This window comes from Aptenodytes forsteri, unplaced genomic scaffold (assembly GCF_000699145.1).
Source record: "Aptenodytes forsteri isolate BGI_AS27 unplaced genomic scaffold, ASM69914v1 Scaffold151, whole genome shotgun sequence".
NCBI lineage: Eukaryota > Metazoa > Chordata > Aves > Sphenisciformes > Spheniscidae > Aptenodytes > Aptenodytes forsteri.
In genome coordinates this window covers 6,215,753-6,235,644 of record NW_008795939.1, presented here as the reverse complement: position 1 = coordinate 6,235,644, position 19,892 = coordinate 6,215,753, and the positions used below count along the sequence as shown (strand labels likewise).

The 19,892-nt window shown below is 40.4% G+C and overlaps 1 protein-coding gene across 1 annotated transcript in view; it reads right to left on the bottom strand.

The window, feature by feature from the left end:
• Positions 1 to 18,909, bottom strand: part of TJP2 (tight junction protein 2) — a 66,947-nt gene extending 48,038 nt beyond the window's left edge. The window contains exons 1-2 of the mRNA XM_009285288.1: positions 18,825 to 18,909; positions 7,747 to 7,867 (exon numbers count right to left, since the gene is read on the bottom strand). Of these exons, the coding sequence (XP_009283563.1) occupies positions 7,747 to 7,867; positions 18,825 to 18,868 (165 nt within the window). The 5' untranslated portion in view covers positions 18,869 to 18,909. The remainder of the gene's footprint in view (positions 1 to 7,746; positions 7,868 to 18,824) is intronic.
• Between the last annotated feature and the right edge of the window lie 983 nt (positions 18,910 to 19,892).

Here is a 19,892-nt window from a genome sequence, read left to right as displayed (position 1 = left end):
TTCCCCCTCTGTTCCCCCCCCCCCCCCGCCGCGCCCCCGCCCCCCCCCCCCCGCCAGCCAATCAAGCCTGCAAACGCCTCGGGGAGGCGAAGAAACATTTTCATTCTCCCTGGGAAGAAAAGAATTGTTATTCTCCATTTACAAAAATATTTCTTGTATTCTTGCCCTTGGCAGCGGCCAGTAGCCGACGCCTGTCACAGGGTAAACGGGAGAGATGGGCCCCGTGGTCCAAGCCCAGCCAGCATTTCTGACGTGAAGCTTTCAGACAGTATCCACAGCCCTGTTTTGTCAAACAGAAACGCACCAGTCATTTCTACCTTTTCTGTTTTTGCTTTTAGGAGGACATGGATTTGAAAGCCCTCACACACCTGATAGCTTCCCCAAGTCTACAGCCTCGCTTGGGTTTCCTTCCCAACAGCCCTTCCACATCAGTCTCAAAGTCAACACTGCTGCTATTAATTCAGAGTCTGAATTGCTTGGTTTTAGGGCCATAATCACATATTTTTAAAAAGCATGTTCTTGAGGCAACAGTATTCTCAAGAGCTTGCAGAAATGACTAGTCACTGAAAGCACTAAGGAGGAGAAAACTGGCAGAAGTTCAACCACACTTGTATTCAGAAATAAAGATTTCTTTCCCAGTGCTACTGTCTTCCTGCAGTTAATATTATTTTGGGTGGATGAGTCAATACTTGAATCAACTCTTGCAAGGAAGAAATTAAGAATGAGGACAATCTGTAAGGGAAGAGCTTTCTTAAGCCAACACTTTAAAAATAGAATACAAAGGGCATGTTACTTTGTATGGCCTACCCTCAAACTTGGAGAGAAAAAGGCAGAAAATTGCCAAAGCATGAACTTTGAGAGGAGAGGCCAGATGAAAGAAGAGCAGTTTTACACGTGTGTGATACCATCCAACTTTTGTTGCAACACTAGCAGTCTGGTACACAACCAAAGTCAAGACCACTTGGAAAAATGAAGCGCAGGGGGCCAGACTCCTCACGCACATGGGGTTCTGTGATAGCATCTGGCATCAAGAATTTCTCCATGAGACACAGCAGGGCAAGGCAAAACAGCTGGCACTCTCCGCACCGCTTAGCGCTTCCACACATCTCTGCAATCTGGTGGCAACTTTCCAAAGAGCTAGCACTGGCTGGCAACATCAGCATAGGGTATTATGCCACAGTGTCAGCAGAGGAAGCCACTGTCCAATACTTATCTCTTTGAAATGACAAGACATGATAAAACCAACATGAGCTGGTTTTTGCTTTGATAGGCTATGGTAGGATTTTGCTGCAGATGACTACATAGTTTTAGATGCAAGAACAATTTTTGTTTTTAGCCAGATGGCAATATACTTTTTCAAAGAGAGCAGTTGTCAGACACAAGGAGGGACAGTGAAAGGAGAAGCCATTAGACCCTGTGACTTCAGTCTCTTAACACACATACCAAGTTCATGGCAGCATAAAATAGAGCACCAGCCTCCTGCAGCAGCCTCCCTCCACACAGGCTCTGGCAGAAGATGATGAGCTAGCACCCCCAATTCCCCCACTAGACACAGCCTGTTGGGGAGTGCAGGCAGTGCCAGCAGAGCAATGTAAGGGTCTGCCTATCCTGCCCAAGGCCAAGGAGGATTACTTCTTGTTCCAGACAAAAGCTGTGGCTTGGCCTAAAGCCTCCTTTTGGCATGTTCTGTGACTTTATCAAAGCCACGCAGTGTTATCACTAACAGTGGGGTTATCAGGCTATACTTCCCTGAGCTGTAGGGCAGCAATCAAGGTTAACACACTTAGCTAGCCTGAGGTAAGTGCAACACAGATGCAGGAACTGACCACAGTTATGCAAGCAAAAGAGGCTGGTTTTCAATCCCTTACCACAAATCATCAGCTGGGAAGGGCCTATCAGTTTGTCTCCATTCAGTTTCCTGCAATAACAGACGGAAAACAATCCGTTTGGGCTTACCAAAATATTTCCTATGTTTGTCCATAAAATTTCTCACTTCTAAGAGTACAGAGGACACATATCTTTCCCTCCTTTCTTACTTCTTTTCTCAGACCAAACAGCTACTCTGCCACGATGGGCAGATAAATCATCCCATACCAGCCTGCAAATGTGAGCAGTAAGTGACCTCTAGCGCTCATGCTACAGCTTGGCCAAGTGCCCAGATGCCCATACTGATGGCATGGACTGATGTAACTATCAACGTAATCACAATTTACAAGTTACTTATCCTGCAATTCAACCACAGAGAACAGACTTTCAGGCCTTCCTGCGTACTTTATGCCCTTTGACCAAGCTGTCCTCCCAAAGTGGATATGTAGGTAGGCCTTACAAGGGGGGGGATAATGCCACCTAAATCAAAAATGGAAGGATACAAGATAGCAGTGTAACCAGTGACAAGAGCTGTAGGAACTCCTCCAGCACCACAAGTTCCTGCCTCCTGTGGCAAGAAAAGGGAGAACAGGTACTCTCATTCCATGGGAGGACAGCATCCCCATTCTCTTCCTTTGTAAGCCAAAGGAAAACAAAACCAAATCCATAAACTGCAGCTCAAAGCAGCACATCTGCAAGTGTATAATTAGATATAACTTCTCCTCCTGACTCAGCTTCTCTTAAATGCCACAAGACTCTGCATTGTGGGTCACGAGTGACTATACAGAATACCTACAAACTAGCCAAAACTGACCTGGGACAGCAGCACAAGCAGAAGAAGGGCAGGAGACCCAGCAAAAGGGTCTGTTCTGTCTATGCAGGTCTCTGTGCACTTCAGAGTGTTTGGAGGCATGGCTGCATGCACTTTTCACTCATTGTCTCCCTTTGAAATGGGAGATGCAGGTACAGTTGTAGTCAGTCCTGGAAGGGATACCGCATCGTGAAAAGTAAAGGCCGGGTACCAACACCATGTCAAAATTACATGAACTGGGCTATAAATGTGCAGCTCTGACCTCTGCAGTGTTTGGGACCAGCTATTTTGCATGTGCAATAAATGAACACAGCAGTGTCATGTGCAGGGGATTTCATAATGTTACGTAGGTGTGTAGAGATTTTAAAATTGACTTCCATGAAAAGATTAATTGGTACTAACTTTATGAGAAACATGCAAATAACTTCTAGTGACCACATTTCCCATTGAGATTTTCAGTTTAAGTAATCAAGGCAGACATTTTTTGCCTACAATGAGATTGAATGTACGGTCTGTGTAGCACTAATTTAGAGAGATCACTTACTATAGCTTGAGTCATACAAAACCTAGGACATATTCCATAAATTATCTTATGCTACTGTGAATGAAGCAGTTGTCCTGCTTCCAGCATCAGCAGAGGGAACACCCATTTAACACTACACTACAGGATGCAAATTTAAAACAAGCAGCTGTCTCTCACAGTTACTCCTGCCAACCAAGTAAGGCTATTCAGCAACTTGCCTGCAGCAACCAAGATTAGTTACCATGTTGTGATTCAGGTTCTCCCTGCCTTCTCCCCACCATCAAGACTTTTAACTGGCCCCTCTGACAATCAGTTCTTTTTCTTTTTTTTAAATATTTATAGAGTTCAACACTTAGTAGTGCTGCTAGACAGCATGGCAAACAGGCAACCTCCTTAAAGAGCTGGGAACTGATCTCAGCAGGGGAAATTGGGAATGTAGGCTGCTAGTCAGTTGTTGAACTGTCTGAACAGAGATGTCAGTTTTGCTTTTGTTTTTAAGCAAGTGTTCATGATCCTCTGATGAAAGGCACTGTAGAAGTTTCTAAAAATATCATGTTGCCAAACAGCCTTTCCCCGTTCCCTTCCAGGCAATCTCTTTAGACTGCTGTTTGTCATCAGCCTGCAAAATCACACAAAACAGTCAGCCCAGACCTACTTAAATGATTCATAAATCCAATTACACCCGCTTCTTTATATAGCAAGCTGGGCCCTAACAGATTCAACCTTCAGGATTAGAGGATGTGTAGGTAGCTGACTTCTGACTCTCGAACTGCTCAGGAGCTACATATGGGTCAAACATCCAGCTCTACGCTGGGGTTAAGTCACATGTATGGCACAGTAATCTTAATCTCTATCTTGAAGGGACTAGAGAAGAGAAGCCATGAATACTATCTTGACACTTGTTACCATGTGTAGAGTGAATCCAATGGAGGGCCACCAAGATGGGGGGGGGGCTGAAGCACTGACCTTGCAAGAGGAGGCTGTGGCATCTGGGCTTGTTCAGGCTGGATGAAAGATGGATTCAGGACACCTAACAGCAGCCCACTGGTGCTGATGGGAGGAGATTGAGGAGATGCAGCCAGGTTCTTAACAGTGGCGTGTGGTGGGAGGATAGGAGATGATGGGCAAAAGTTCAAACAAGGGAGGTTCAGATGGATATAAGGAGAAAATTCTTCCCCATAAGGGCAGCCAAGCCATGGACCCAGGGCGCAGAGAGATTGTACCATCTCTGTCCTCGGAGATTTTCAAACCCCAACTGGGTAAAGCCCCAAGCAACCTGTTCTGATCTCACAGCTGGCCCTGTTTTGGGCAAGAGGTTGGGCTAGAAACCTCCTGAGGTACCCTTCCACCTGAATTAGCCTATCATTCCTGGGTTACTGCATGACTCAAGTGCCAGCTTAAAGCAGTATGACATGTTCATTATCCTGCCCCTTGTCTCTGCTTCCAAAGTACAGCTTGTAATTACGCAGCATAAAGATTTTGGCATGCAGCTTGCAGGGTCTGGTACATTTGCCATCTCTGGTCTAGCGTAAGGATGCACAGCTATACACACTTTCCAGGTTTCAAAGCAGCAATTCTAAGGCTATAATTTTAGAAAGCACAGATGTCCCTGGAAGCAACACAGAGCCCAACATAAACAGCATCCCACACTTCATACATACTTTTTCTGGGGTAATCAACAGTACAAAATCCTCTGTGGCTCACCTGGCCACCTATTTTGACCTTCTCAAAAAAAAAAAAAAGATTTTTTTTTTTTTTAACCTAGACACTTCAAATCAACAAAATTTAAAAGATGTAGATAAAGATTTAGAGCAATAAGCAGCACTGTTCTAAGCCAATTATAAACTCAAATTCAAGTTCACAAAAATGAAAAAAAAACCCTGTGACAAACACTTATATGCTGAACAACTGGGAACAGCACTAGAAACAGTAACAGTATGAAATACAGTAATATAGCATATTTTTCTCAACAGTTTTGAAATATTAGTCATCAGTTCTACTAGATCTCACACATCACAGGTTTATTCTGCTGAAAAACAGCACAAGACTGCTTGTTTTGTTTTTGCTACATCTTTGCAAAGAACATGCAAGTTAGAAAATATAGATGTATAGCACGTTTCACAGGATATAAAAAGCAGCATGAGAATATGCAGAGGTGTTTGATAACAGTCAATAAAAAATGATAGTGGGGAGAATAAAGAAATACAGTCTATTTATTCTAAACACATTTTCATCTGTGCAATGTTTTAAACTACACTGCAGTGTCTTGAAAATTACACCGGTAAGTATGGCACGCAAATGAAATAGTGTGCCCTATGGCTAAAGCGTGAAAGGGGGACCTAACAGTGACTCCATCCAAACACACACACACACCCCCCTTCCTCTACGGACTATGGAAATTGAAGCAACTTTCTTTGGCATAAGCACTTTGACCTCTATTAATTTAAGAAGCTACAAAAGCTGTTATTCTAAAGAATGAAATAACGAAGTAGTTTAAACAGATCCAAACCACACAAGTGTGTACTCTTTTTCTCCTCAAACACCATACAAAAGTGCATATCAACACTTGAAAGGAAACCTCTTCCCCACCCCCAACTTGTTCATTTTAAACAGAAGGCACCACACTGAGCACATTCTGTTTGAACAATCATTTTGCTTACATCTCATTTCCTTCCTCTCTTCTCCATGTTTCTTGACTACTCCTTGCAAGGCTGTGAAACAATCCTCTGCTTTTAGCAATTTATGTGCCTTCCCTCACTAGAAGTCAAGCCCTACAACATCAAAAACTTTACCATGGTAATCATCTCTTACAGCTCAAATTAATTAAGAAAACACAGTAAAGAAAACAAAGATCCCATTCTCATGGAGATCATTATACTTATTAAGAACAAGCAAAAGAATATGCAGAATGCACAAGACTAACATACACAAAACTTTCTTGTTAATTTTTTTCTGATACAGAGGTTAATTTAAAACACAAAGTTCCAGACAGCAGTTCTTCAGCCAAGTTAGTCCTTTAGAGCACTAAAACTATGCTTCAAAGCTCTGCCTCTCCCCATCCTATTTATACTGGCAAACCTCCTGCTGACGAGCTCATTAAGAAACAAAGCAGTTCTGCAGTCCTATTCAGTAACAGCAAAGGTCCCAGGTAAGGTACTGTGCTCGCTTTTGGGTGCTGCTCTTCAGGAAGGACTGAAATGAACTGGTGACAGTCCAAGGGATAATAGTGAGAACAATCGTCAGGGAGAAAGCAGATGGACACAGCCACCCCAGTCACTCATTTGCCAGTTCCACAACTCCTGGGAGCCCCCAGGCAAGGTGGCTGGATGCAGCTTCTGAGGCATCTTTCTCTAGTGGGTACACGGTTCTGGAGTTTCTTTTGCTAAGAGTTGGGCTTGCAAGTATCCACATTCCCTGGTGTAAGGTTTGCATACCATATGATATGCTTGAAAGTTTTTTATTTTGAGGAAAATGCTAGAGTCTGCTTGAGACCTCAACTGGGACGTTCCTGCCTAGCTACGCTTCATTGATATTCTTGTATCATATTTTCCGCCACACAGTGCCCTTAGTGAACAGGGTTTGCTTGTTTGTTCTCTTATATAATGCCAACTTTTTTTTTTTTTTTTTTGCTTTTCTATTGTATCTTTAGAGTCTTATTAATTAGCATCCTCTCCCCTCACTCCTGGAACATTAAACTAACAGATGAGTAGCTTTGGTTAAGTATATCACAAATTAGAAAGACAGAACAACTGATACCCACATTTCCAAGTAAATTACTAAAGCAGCAATAGCTATTCATCTCTCAAGAATGAAAGATAAGTCAATTATAGTTTTGCAACACACCAGCATAAAACCCCTTTGCCCTCTTGAAATTGCCATCTGTTAATGACTTACAAAAATAAGCCAAGCATGTTTGATTGACACATAAAACTAAGGACGCATTTTATATTCTCTCTTGGAAGCACTTGAAAAAAGGTTTCAAAAGCAAGGTTAAGATGCCAAAAGATTGTATTTACCTTAATGATGTACTATAAGAAAATATGCAGCAAAACAACTCTCCCTGTGCGTAGCTATTCTGTTCCCAGGACTCTACTGAGTCACTAAGCAATTCCCATTAATATTACCCTCCGTGCTTGAAGTAATTTATTTATCCCCAAACTCATGCTAAATATTTATATTTGCTGAAGACATCACCAAAGATTGAATCCATTCTTTACCAATGTTTAGCTAAGAGATGAACTAGTACAGGCCTGTGCATTATTATTTGCATAACTTCAGCAGAATATTGAGTTCATTGCAGAAGTCTCTCCTCTTCTGGAGGCCTGTTGTACATCACCAAGCTTTCATCAAATGTGTGTGTGCTCATTCTAAGTGGCTTCAGGAATCCAAAAGAACTAGTTCCGATTTGACCTTATTACTCTATTAAGTACAGTTTCTTAAAACCTTTTAAAAACATACCTAAAAGAATGAACATTATAGCTAACACGACACAAATGCATCATTTTAAACTAATGACCATTTCTAACTGTTGCAACTTGACTAGTACCTTGTGAGGAATGACGATTTTTGAGTGTCTCTGTCTACTTGCTGTGAGTTGCTTTGGGCTTGATGTACAGCTCTGCTCCCAGTCCCACTCACAAGGAGATGGCAGTGCAGTAGTTTGCTCCCTGAAAAAAAAAGTTTCATTTAAGTCATGCATAATCACAAAAGAGTGACTGTGAAGCCTGGGATGCTGAAGTCCTAGAGATAAAGAGGATATAAAATATATTTCCCTGGTTAGTTTGGCATGCTTTAGCTTTCCTGGCAATCAAGGGGAAACAGTGCTTGAATAAAGGAGATACTTGGCAATATTTACACTTGCAGCAACACTGCAAACTTCAATTCAAGCACTGTCCTTCATCAGGCATCCACGCAAGCCTGCACACAAGGCAACAATGCATTTTTGCAAACTAAACAGGGTACAGACAGGACATGTGCTTATATTCCTTTTGTTGCACGGGTCCTCTCCACAAGGCATTTGGGCCTTTTGTTTTCATTTAGTCTTACTCTGATAGCTTAGTTTGCACAAGATTGTACAAAGTTAAGCCAGTAAGAGCATTGTATCTTGAGCATAACCTCAGTAAGAACAATCAGATAAATGTGCTCCAGTGATTTCAGTTGGTAACTTAACAACTCCAGTTGCCAAATGATAGAAAAGAAACGATTCCCGATATAATTTTCTACTCCTTCCCCTGCTCAACAGGCCTCAGCTACCCCTCTTCTGCACAAGCAGTATCTTAGCTTCCATTCAGCATCCCTGTCAGAAGGCTCCTCCTCTCCCCCACCCCTTGTCCTAGCCCTTGACTATCCTGCGTAGGAAACCAGAAAATGAATGGTTTAACTAAGATGAAGGAGGAACTTCTGACAGAAATAGAAACAGAAGCCAGTGGTTAGGGTTTGTTGGTTGGGTTTTGTTTTGTTTTTAAAAGAAAACCAACACACATCTTGATCATCTTAATTCCTCTCAAAGAGCATCTTTCCAAAGTGTTCCATCCTTAAAGAAGGATACAGCCAGACTTCCCTAGAAGAGTATGTTATTCATACTTGTAACAGGTTTGTGTTGGGTTTTTTTCCTCTCCAATTTATGGTGGTTTTTTTTTTTAATTCTGGCTAATACTCCATTAGCCATTTCTAGATAGCAGGAGAGCCATAAGAAAGAGATACTGAAAGAATTCTGCAAAACTTCCCCAATCTACAAGTCTTCCCCACATTTTATTGATGTGTCTTGTGTGTGGCACCCACTTTTTCCTGAGCACAATCATAATGAGGTCCCAGGTTCAAAAAAGCAAACTGAAAACTTCTAAGATATTTTAAAAATACATTTGGTCTCAGATTAACTTCTTAAAAACTTCAAAAATGCAAGCACCTGCCAGACATCACATTGTGAAATTAGAAGGTCCTTTTTCCTCTCTGCTGATTCTTCCAGCATAAAAGCATGTTTCTAAAAGTAATAAACTACTGGTTTAGATCAAGGAATGATTTCTGAACTCACAGAACAAAAGGATGCTTAATATGAGTTTCCATGATCACCAAAGAGCCGCAAGGAGCTACGCTGTGCATTATGAACAAACATCAGCCTTATTGTTCCAGGCTGTGCACAGAGTACTATTATGCAGGCTGCAGGAAAGTTACACAAGCAAGCTAAACCCAGACTACCACTGCTGTCACCATTTTGCCTCTGCGTGAAGATGCCAAAAGTTATAATGCTCTGTCACAGAAATCACATCACTATTCCAAGCAAAAATGGAGGTAGAAAAACATACTTTATAATGCCTTTGATATGGAAACGTAAATGAATGCTTTAGCAAAATAACATATTTGTCTTTCCCGCTTTCTTTTGCATCTTAGTCTGGGTTTTTAACCAGGATTTTTACAACTTTCAAGTGATGGCACTGGAACTGGCATCACACTCTAATGCTACTTTTTATTTTAGGAGATGATTAAGAGAAATAAAGGAAGTATTTGAGTTAAGCATGCACCTGAATTTGCGCAGTGAGGAGATGACAGACAAGGACCTCTATATCCTACATTCAGTACTAGGTTTTGGAAACTATCTCATTATGGTGGGTTTTTTTTCCTATTACACACACACTTTTAAAACACTTTTTTTATATGAACGTGACAGGGTACCTCTAGAAGTTGAGTGATAAGCTGATGTTAGCAAAACAAGTTGATTTGTTTATTCCAGTTGTATAGAATAAGCAGTCTGCAGCTACAAAAAGAACAGTGCTTTTTTCTTCAACTCACAGTTCACTTTGCCGCAACTGCTGGTTACCAACCTTTAGTTCCCTGAAAGTTTTAATGAAAACATAAAAGGGATCCCTATTACAGTCCAATAACAACAGCTTTTCTGCTTTTGTGAAACTGTTGGAATGGCAAATCCAAACATAATCCAAATACATCCTAACCAGTTTGGAATTCCAAATGTGTACAACAATCACATCAACTAAACCTCTCCCTGAAAGGAGGGAGATGCCCAATTAAGCATGCTGGAAATAAAAACAAGTATTAATGGGGTAGTGTCTTTTGCACTTTGATACTAACACTCAGTAGTAGATGAAAGCCAAGCAGTCCCAGTCACAAAACAAAAAATAATGGGTGCTAAAGTTAGCAAGTTTCATTTTTAGATGGCTTGTTTCAAGCTGTGACTCTGTCCAAACAAACCTACTTGAAAACAAAGAGGAATTCTGCAAGAATGTACCATTACTTTCCAACACAGCTCCTCAAAGTATCAAGAGCAATCAAGTACCGTTTTATCAACATGTAAAGAGTGGCTGCAAAATTCAAAGAGATTGGCATGTAGATAACTTAAATGAAACAATCAAAGGAAGTCACAGTCTAGGACACTCCACTGTCCTGTGTCCAAATACACTGTACTAAGAACCCCTTTTAATGGGCAGATTTTTAACAAAAAGCCCTAAAGCACTCATTAACACAATATCAGAAACTTAGGACCAACTTGAAGGATACTTACATTGGTAAGAGGCTGGAAACTGTTGGCATCAGCGTATTTTCTAGACTAGTTTGTGGTCTTGGTGATGCAACAACAACAACCACCAAAAAAATCATATGGTGCACTGTATTTTAATTGCTTTTACTGTTGCTACCACCATTAGAGGAAGTGCTCTTGTGGAAAAATTACAGGATAAATCTGAGTTCAGTTATAGCCAAACAGTCAGAGCTTTTCTTTGAAGTCCTGCTTACACAAAACTATTCCAAACCAGTACAAACATATTAATTGCTTTTGAACAAAAGCTTCTCACATTTTGCACTCCTCTGCAATGTCTGAAACAAGGTGACAGCATTCTAATGTATAACAAAAATAGGAAAGACTAAAAGGGCTGAAGACACCCATCCATTGATGCTACTCATATAGGGGAAGTTGGGAGAGAACGACAATCCCCTTTCACACATACCATAAGTTTTTGAGGGAAACAGTTATGAACAGAAAGAATTTTCTGAAGCCTAATACTCAAGTTGTGTGGTACAAGAAAGCACTCTGGATTTTTTTTTAACAAAACCAGAATGCTCAGTATTTCACATTTTTAACATTAATAGCCTTAATTGACTTCTCTTAATAACTAAACTTTCCTTCAGGGAAACAGTATTGCTAAGTGTGATGAACTCTTGCTTCCTAGCAGAGAAGGAAAGTTGCACACACAGAGAGAAGCATTTTTCTTTTCCACTTTTAGAAGCTGCTAGTTCTCTCATGGATAAAACTTAAATAATGTATATTTTTAAATTACGGGGAGGGGGAACGCAAACATACACACAACAGCTTAGCAGTAAGCAATAAACACAAACCAACAATTCAATTTTCATTCTGATGAGTATACACCTGTTTATACTTTCTGTTCTTCAGCAAACTCCTGATTGAGAAACAACACCTTCTCCTACTTACTCTACTAGTCAAGGACAAGAAGTACACCGAAATCTCTAATGAAACCAGAAAGTTTAACTACAACTGCAGAAGATACACCATTTGGAAGGTACAAAAAAGATTACCTGTTTTATGAATGATTCTCCTCTTTTCTGATAACAAGGTTTAAAATTGCATGATTCAAGGTGAGCACAGGTTTTCCACTTACCCTGGATGTTTCCACAGATTTGCATGTCTACCCTCAGGAAGCAGCTCCCTCTTGTTAAGGGGAGTAATACCTATCGCTGCTTCTAAAATAGTTATATATTTCTTGTACCGCATCCTGCCTCTCTCAAGAGTTCCACCACGCTAAGTTATCATCCAAACGCAGATGCTGCAACTGAAGTCATGCCTCTTCACTTATCATCTGAACTGCTGCTTTTCAAAACATGCTGAGAGTTTGAAGCATAGAAGTAATGCTTTTTCCCCTCTCTCAGGCTTGAAGAGTTAGCAGGAGAGAGAAACCAAAGAAAAACTACTACCAGATTCCCCTGAAACGTCATTGTTACATAATTCCATCTTTGAATAAGACACTAATGAAAATGATTGAAGAGACAATCATGGTTCTAAGCCTGGCTGGATAATGCACACTCTCCAATTGACTAATCCTTTGCTAAATCTCTGCTGTCTGTAATCTTTCAAGTACTAATGGAGCACTAGGTAACTTCTCTGTCAAATCCATCCAGAGAATAAGAGAGATCTGCACAGAAAACTTGAGACTGTTTTAGACACTGTGACAGACAAAAGTAGCTTTTGCTTCAACTTTTCTTCTCAGCACCAGAAAGGTCTGTACATTGGAAGCGTTACAAGGTGGAAGTGTTACAAGAGATTTATCTGATCTGTTCAGAAAGGGCATGGAGAAATATTTCCTTATGTGACTTGTATGGAATTAAGAAAGCTAAAGACTCCCATTATGATACCTACTAGTCATTCAAATGTGTCTCACACAATGCCAGAAGCCATCTTCCATGTCAAAATTGTTCTAGCCATGAGGTAAGTAACTGTGCATGCCAAAGACCTCAGGTACTAACTACAAAGCTGGAGACAGATGTACATTTTGACATAACAGTGACATTTTGGAAACGCTGCAGCACTGCCAAATTGCAGTGTTAAAAGAGACATACTTGATTGCAAAAAGACTGAGGAAGTGTTGTTGTAATGCTACTTAGATACTAAGTAAGATATGAATGTTTTATATATAATTATACATATCATATAAACATTATGTACTTTTGCAGCAATATAGATAAAAACGTAAAAAGAACAGATGGGACGGGAAGACTGAAGACTTCAGCTACAACTCCCTCTGTAAACCATGGATTTTAGTTATTCCTTAGCATTATTAGACACGTCTATACTTCTGTTGGGGTGACTTCGTATTGCATGCTACTTATTTAGAAACTGCTAAGATGAAAACCACAAGTTTTCATTACTTATACTGTATAATATTCAGCTTTTAACAACAAGATTTGTATAGCCATTGCCAGGTCCTATATTACTTACAATCCTGTGTTACCCATATTTGGTGTTTAATAACATAACCTACAAATTTGGATTAATATCACATGCACACACTGAACTTTCTCAAGTTATTACTAAAAAGTAATCCATAGAACTGTTCTTAGAAGAGCAAAATAAAATTAAGCATTTTTTAGATTCAGGGAGTACCACTACAAACAACTGTCAGAGGGAAAAATACAGTTTTCACCTACCTAGTTGCATGCTGATATGGAAGGAATATGCAGTCTGAAAATTTGTGGTGTATTAAGAAAATTAATTAAGATATTAAAAACACAGAAATAAAATTAAGCAAAGAATGACTTCCCCAGGTCTTGTCTTAACTACAACTTCAAACATCTGTATAAGAAGTATTAAGCAGCTTAGGAGAGCGAAGTACTACTAGAAGTCTGCAAGCACAGCTAACGTCATTAAGCCTGCGTACATCCTGACTTCTGCTAGCTTTGGCAGCTCTACTGCAAAAGCAGTACTGACTAGGAAAAGGCAAGATAAGAAGCAGGCAGTTTTTTGACTATTCCAGTTTTTAAGAACCTTCTGACTGTAGTAGTCCATGACAATATTCAATTTCAATTAAACGCAGAAATGTTTTGATAAAATCCAGTCTTCCCTCAAAGTCAGTTTTTTTAGCAACATCAGTATTACCACAATTTCTCCTACGAAGTTTTGGTACTTCTTTCTGTCCCCCCCTTAACACTTTTTTAACCCTAAATTTTCCCCTTACAGGTTTAAGAAACAGTTCTTACAAAAACTTCCCAAAAGTACTTTTCAAAGCCAGAGTCCTATGCAAAGTCTAAAAAACATTTAGTGCAGCTCTGGTCCATCTTTTGTCTCTTTGGGCAAAGCCAATTAATTCTGACTAGAATAGGTGCCCCACAGCTAGCCTTGTACACAGAGAAGCCAAGCTCACACAATAAGCACAGGTTTCTCCCAAGTACTGCTTTTGGCCAAATGGTTCATGAAATCTCCAGATATCTAGAGGGAGTAAGACGACTCACATTTATCAACTTCCTTCAAATTTATTTGAAAACAGAAATTCCAAGCTGCTAGTACATCCATTGTTAGTGAAGGATGGCTTTTGCAGAGCAAACAAAAGGTCTAAAACATACCTTCAACCATTGTTTCCTGTTGGGGAGTTATCATCCACTCCCCTTCTTCTGGCTTTCTGTTTTTTCAGGAAGAACGAACACCAAGTTTTATTGGAAAGAACACAGTGCAATTTTCCTAACTGGGAACACACAAGTGAACAAACATAATCTAAGAATTAAGCTGCTAAGAAAAATATTTGCGTCAACTTCAGGAACTCATGTTCCTCAGCCATATCCAAAAAGATAACAGCAAGAAACGGCCTCACAGTTTGGCTAAAAAGATTCTTTGCTTATTCACTATATTTGTACTCTCTGCTAGCCTTCTCCCTGAGGATCTCTCACATTACTAATCAGTTTACCAAACAAAGAAAACCCAGTAACATGCACTTCTATCAAACTGATATAGTGCATTGTGGCAATGTACCAAAAGGCTTGGAGCACTTGTCATAGCCTTACCAAGCCAGCTACACTGGCTATAAGGAAAGAGGACTCCATGAAAACTGTCAGCTTTTCTTTATACGTTCCAAAGTCCCCTACTCTTTTCTGTGCTTCCCTAGCTGAAACAGAGCAGGGGCTGGGGGGAAGTTTCAGTCTTGGGGCAGTGAGTTCAACCTGGCTGAAATTCTACACGACTTTTGCAAAAGCAGTTCTGAAGTTTGCTTATTTTCATTCACACTGTAAAAATTGTAGACTCAATTGCAGTGGATGGTTTGGAAAGCAAGACATATTTCAGGGAACAGGGAAAGAACGACAGAAGCTCTTTTCTGCATTAAAGAAACATTTACGGGATCAAAGCAAAAGCTTCCTTTTGCTCTAATCCTTGACAGATGAAAACAGTCATACTCCCTTAATTAGATGTAGAGCATACTTCATGTAAAAACTGATGACAGAAGCATGATCACATCTTCAGTCACTTCAGACCCAACTACAAAGGAGACAACCATTGCCCAATGTAGCCACAAATTACTTTCCATCTTTGGAAAGAAACAAAATTCTTTTCTTTCTCGTCTCTCAAAAAATCTCTGTAACACCTACAGACCAAAGAATTCTCTCATGAGGAGAGCAAAGAAACAAAGATCTCTTCCTACATGCTTTTCCTCCGGTGACAAGAATAACTGTGACAGACAACTGTTAACTTCCAGAACATACATGTGTTTTGTTTGGGCCATATAGCTAAGAAATAGCTTGACAAACAATCAACACATATGTAAAGCTTCGTCTGTTGAAACAATCTTGAGGCAAAGGAGCATCAAGGATCAGACTGGGGACATGGGGGTGGGAATGGTTTCATGGAAAGAGAAGAGGAGGACCTGGAAACGTCTTTCACACAGCATCACGGATCGCAGTTGCTTTTGGCCCCTCCTGAGAGATTGTCCCTTGCCTGAACAGTCCATATGTTCCTGGAGATTCTCAGAATCAGCTTATACAAAGTTGCGCTAAGGAGGCTAGAGACACCAGCAGTCAAATCTGCTGGCTATTAAGCAGAGCTAGATGATGAAGCAGATGTTAGAACAGAGAGAGCAAGCCGGACTACAGCCAGCCTTGCTGTTAACAGTGACATACAAGAGAGATTTATAGGTTTTCTCTAATGTCTCTTAAAAAAAAAAAAAAGAAAAAAAGACAACTAATGAGGCAAAGCAAATAACAAATAGCTTGAAAAAATATGTGAAACCTTGGTTTAGATGAAGCCAAATATTGTTGAGTTCAGGCTCAGTTTATCAATACAGTGCAGGCTGATGTTAAATAACTTGTTTGGCATGAGAGAGTCATCACAACAAAACGCTTGAGAGAGGTATTATTGAGCCTATCTGAAGAAAAACCCAAAGTGGTCCAAAATATCTGAAGTCATGCCTAGCTTAATGAAAACATACCCACACCTAACTAGACATCCTAAATTTGACATTTCACATGTATATAGACCACACCCAAGATAATCTGCATACCTTTAAGAAATAAAAAGAAGTTTCTCAAAAGCAGTTCTGGATTGCTGGTGCAAAACAGAAGCAAAGACAACAGCATGGAAAGGGAGCAGGCATTGTGAAAAATCAGAACAAAAGAGGATTTCTATTTTTCCTTGCACACTTATTGGCCCTACCATTGCAACACACAGTATTTTTGTCTGTCATTTTCACGTTATACATGTGAAAATACAGCACTAATGAGTTTCATTTTCTTCCTAGATTAGGAACCATGGTTATCTGAGGTTCCAACACTCAGATACACAATGACAATGCTGACCTAAATTCAGGAAGACTTGGGTAGCTCATGTTTCCTAAAAACAAAGCCTGCAGCTGATGAATACACACCAGGGTAGATGCCATACAAGATACCAGACCAGAGCTCCCACAGCTCACTCACCATTACTAGGCTTGGATGATAAACATCCTAAATATGTCCACAACTGCAAGGGTTATCTAATGCTGGACAGAAAGGAGTTGCCAGTCTGCATTCTCATTTGAAACAGAAATCCACAATATTCCCTAGCGACATGCGCTTTCAAAAAGCAATCATCTGATTTAAAAGAAAACAAAACCAACAATAACAAAACAACTAACAAACAACCCAAACATTAACAGTTTAAGTTGAGAAACTACCTGGAGTGGTCTTTGCTGCTGCATGAAACTGTTTAATTCCCATACTGCGGCCAGTACCTGTGTTAATTATGTCATATTTAAGTAAAAAGTAACCTCAGCCCTCCACTGTTAAATGCAGGCTTTGTTTGGTTAAAAAAAAAAAAAAATTATTGCAGCAAATTCTAAATCACAATTTACCTATTCAGAAAAAAAAAATTACTTTCTGAAGTGGGACTAGGATAACCCTAGTACTGGTGAAAGACCATTAGAGGGCAACAGAAGGCTCCAAAGACTCTGGGACAAGAAGTAAGCACACTTTACAAGGGAGCGGACATAAGGATCTAACACAGCGCTGCTCTTTCTGAGGAAGAGGATAGGTTCAGATAACTGAGAAAAGCACGCCGTGGTGGAACAGCTCTATTTTGACAAAAGCATCTGGGAGAGAAATCTGTATAGAAATAAAACCTGAGTACTTCTCTGGGGATTCCCAAACAACTTAGAGTACTTGGTCACGAGACTGAAACCAAAACTTTAACTGTGAAAGACGACACGCACCAGTGCGCATATGTCAGCATGGCCATGCAAAACCTGTCATACCCACTTCGCTGCTGCAATCTTTGTAGGTAACTCACCGTTTGCAAACATTCTTCACTATGGCAAGATCCATATATTAGAAGACAGGCCTAAAAATTACGCCCTATATCCTTATTGCCATAAATCTTTGTTTTACAAGTAGATCGTCTCATTTTAGAGGAGTCTTCTGAAGTTCATAGAAATTCACAGCAATTTGGGATTAAGATTCACAGGCCTTATGCAGCTGATGTCAAGGATCAATTGTCAGATTTAATAAACTCCTTTTTTCCCAGCAATGAGTATTTTCTTACCTGTTTGAAAATAAACCAGTGTTGAAAAAATCTCTAACCTCAGCAAACTGTAGCCATTACACCACGCCAAAGTGGTTTCTTTCCCCTGTTACTAGAATGACTGGTTCCCGGATTACTACAATAGGATGAAACTGATGCAGCCAAGGCATGACAAAAGTTACACTGTCCTTGAGAATGTAGATACTGTTATTTCAGCAATTAAAAGAGAACAGTCTTGTAACAACCGATTTCCTTTACCCTGCGAGGAAGTTCTGGAGAAAGACAATGTTGGTAACTGTTAAAACACACACACAAATACTATCATCTAAATTTGCTTTAAGTTAAATACAGCTTTGAAGTAGTCCTGAAACATCAGGCCATTCCCCAGTTGCGGATTACTATGATCCAGGAACTTTCTGATGCTTTTAAGCATCTAGGTTTTATAAAGGTACAACACATCCCATCTTGTGAACCATGTCAGTGCCTAAACATTATTTTAATCACTAGGAAAGATTTCCCGGTTGTCCTCAGAAGACACTGAACCAGGAAAGGGGAGATTAAGCAATCAAAAAAGTATCAGACACTTAATTACTTTAATGCTTCATTCTGAAGAGCTCTATTGAGATTATAGTTCATGCAAAGTATTGGGATCATCCTAACCCCACTGCATAATTCCCAATACTCATCTTTAGTCTCACAAAAACCCAGTGTAGTGGCACTGAGCACAGTAACAGTTACTGATACTGTGATACAGGGCAATGCAGAACGCAATTAAAGCTAGGCGCAGTTTCTCCAATCCATAGCGACTTCCATTTGCAAAGGGAAGCGCAGTCACTACTGCTACTTGAATGCAATGTTTAGGGTGTAAGATGTTTGCACATACCAGCCTGGAAGCAATTATAACAGTAAACTCACCCAAAAGTCAAATACCTGCAGAAAGCTTCCTCAGAAGCCTGATGAAAGCCCTCATAGTACTAGGTTATACTAAGTATAAATCTTACTGACCATGTTTAAATGGCAGACACATGCTTACTACACGCAAAGCATTTCAAAGTCTCTTCAAGCAGCCTAATGATCTATCAATGAGTAACAATTTACACAAGCAAACCTCCCCTGCTTTCCAGTACCTGATCCTTGCCATGCAGACCTCATGGATCCTGGCAAGGCTCATTGCTTGGAAGAGCTTACAGATGGATCCTTAGACTATGATTGCTTCAGAAACAAAAGCAGCGATTATATCAGTCATAGCACGTGTTTGTTTTTCTTTACTTTTCTCCGAACCACAGATGAATCACAGTCCTAAACCTTTAAAATAAAACTTTTCTGAGCAAAAGAAAAAGTAAGTCATTTTAATTTGTTTCAAACCATCCCACCTTGATAATTACATCCAAAGGTTTAAACAAAGCAGACCTTTGGTGGCCTCTGCTGGAGCACAGCTGTGGGGCTGAGAGCTTTTAAATACCATCCTAGCTGTTGGATTCGACACCAGTTTATAAATTGAAGCTAGGAAGCAGATTTTTCAGAGATTTCAGCTGTTTTAAGTGAGTAACTATTAGAAAGCAACACTGGAGGTATGAAAGTTTTCAGATAACCAATCTGAAAGAGCAGTATATGACTCTTAGGCAAGTATGTTCAGACAGCGTGTACTTTTTCACTCTGGAAAAACACGCAGAGGAAACAGGTTTCAAGTAGGGGGAAAGTAAGGGCAGACTTGTCTAATAAAGCAAGCGCATGCCACTGGTAGATCAACCTTGACACTCCATGATGCAAATCTAAGGTACCTGGGCTCCAGCACGGCAAACAAGGCCGGTGCCAAGGCAATTTAACAGGGCAATCAAGCATTTGGCTCCTGGAATTGCCTGTTCCTTTGTTTTACAGTTCCTTGTTAACTTGAAACTTCCCCTGACCCAGTTAGCCAAAGCCCAAGGCACGGCTGGAATCCACTCGGGATGTGCCAACATAAAGATTTCAGGAATTCTGTGTCTAACAAAGGCCGCCCAAGCCCCCGCCGTCGGGGGCGTGCGCCTGTCGGGGGACCCGCCCCTCCTAAGGGGAAAAAACCCCGGGTAAACAAAAACCCTGATTCATCGGTGACATCTCTCCCCCTTCCCACGTAGTATCGCACTCTCCCGGAAAGTACTTAGTACGGAAAAAGCCACCGAGAGCCGCTTAATCCCGTTAGGCAAAAGCCGATC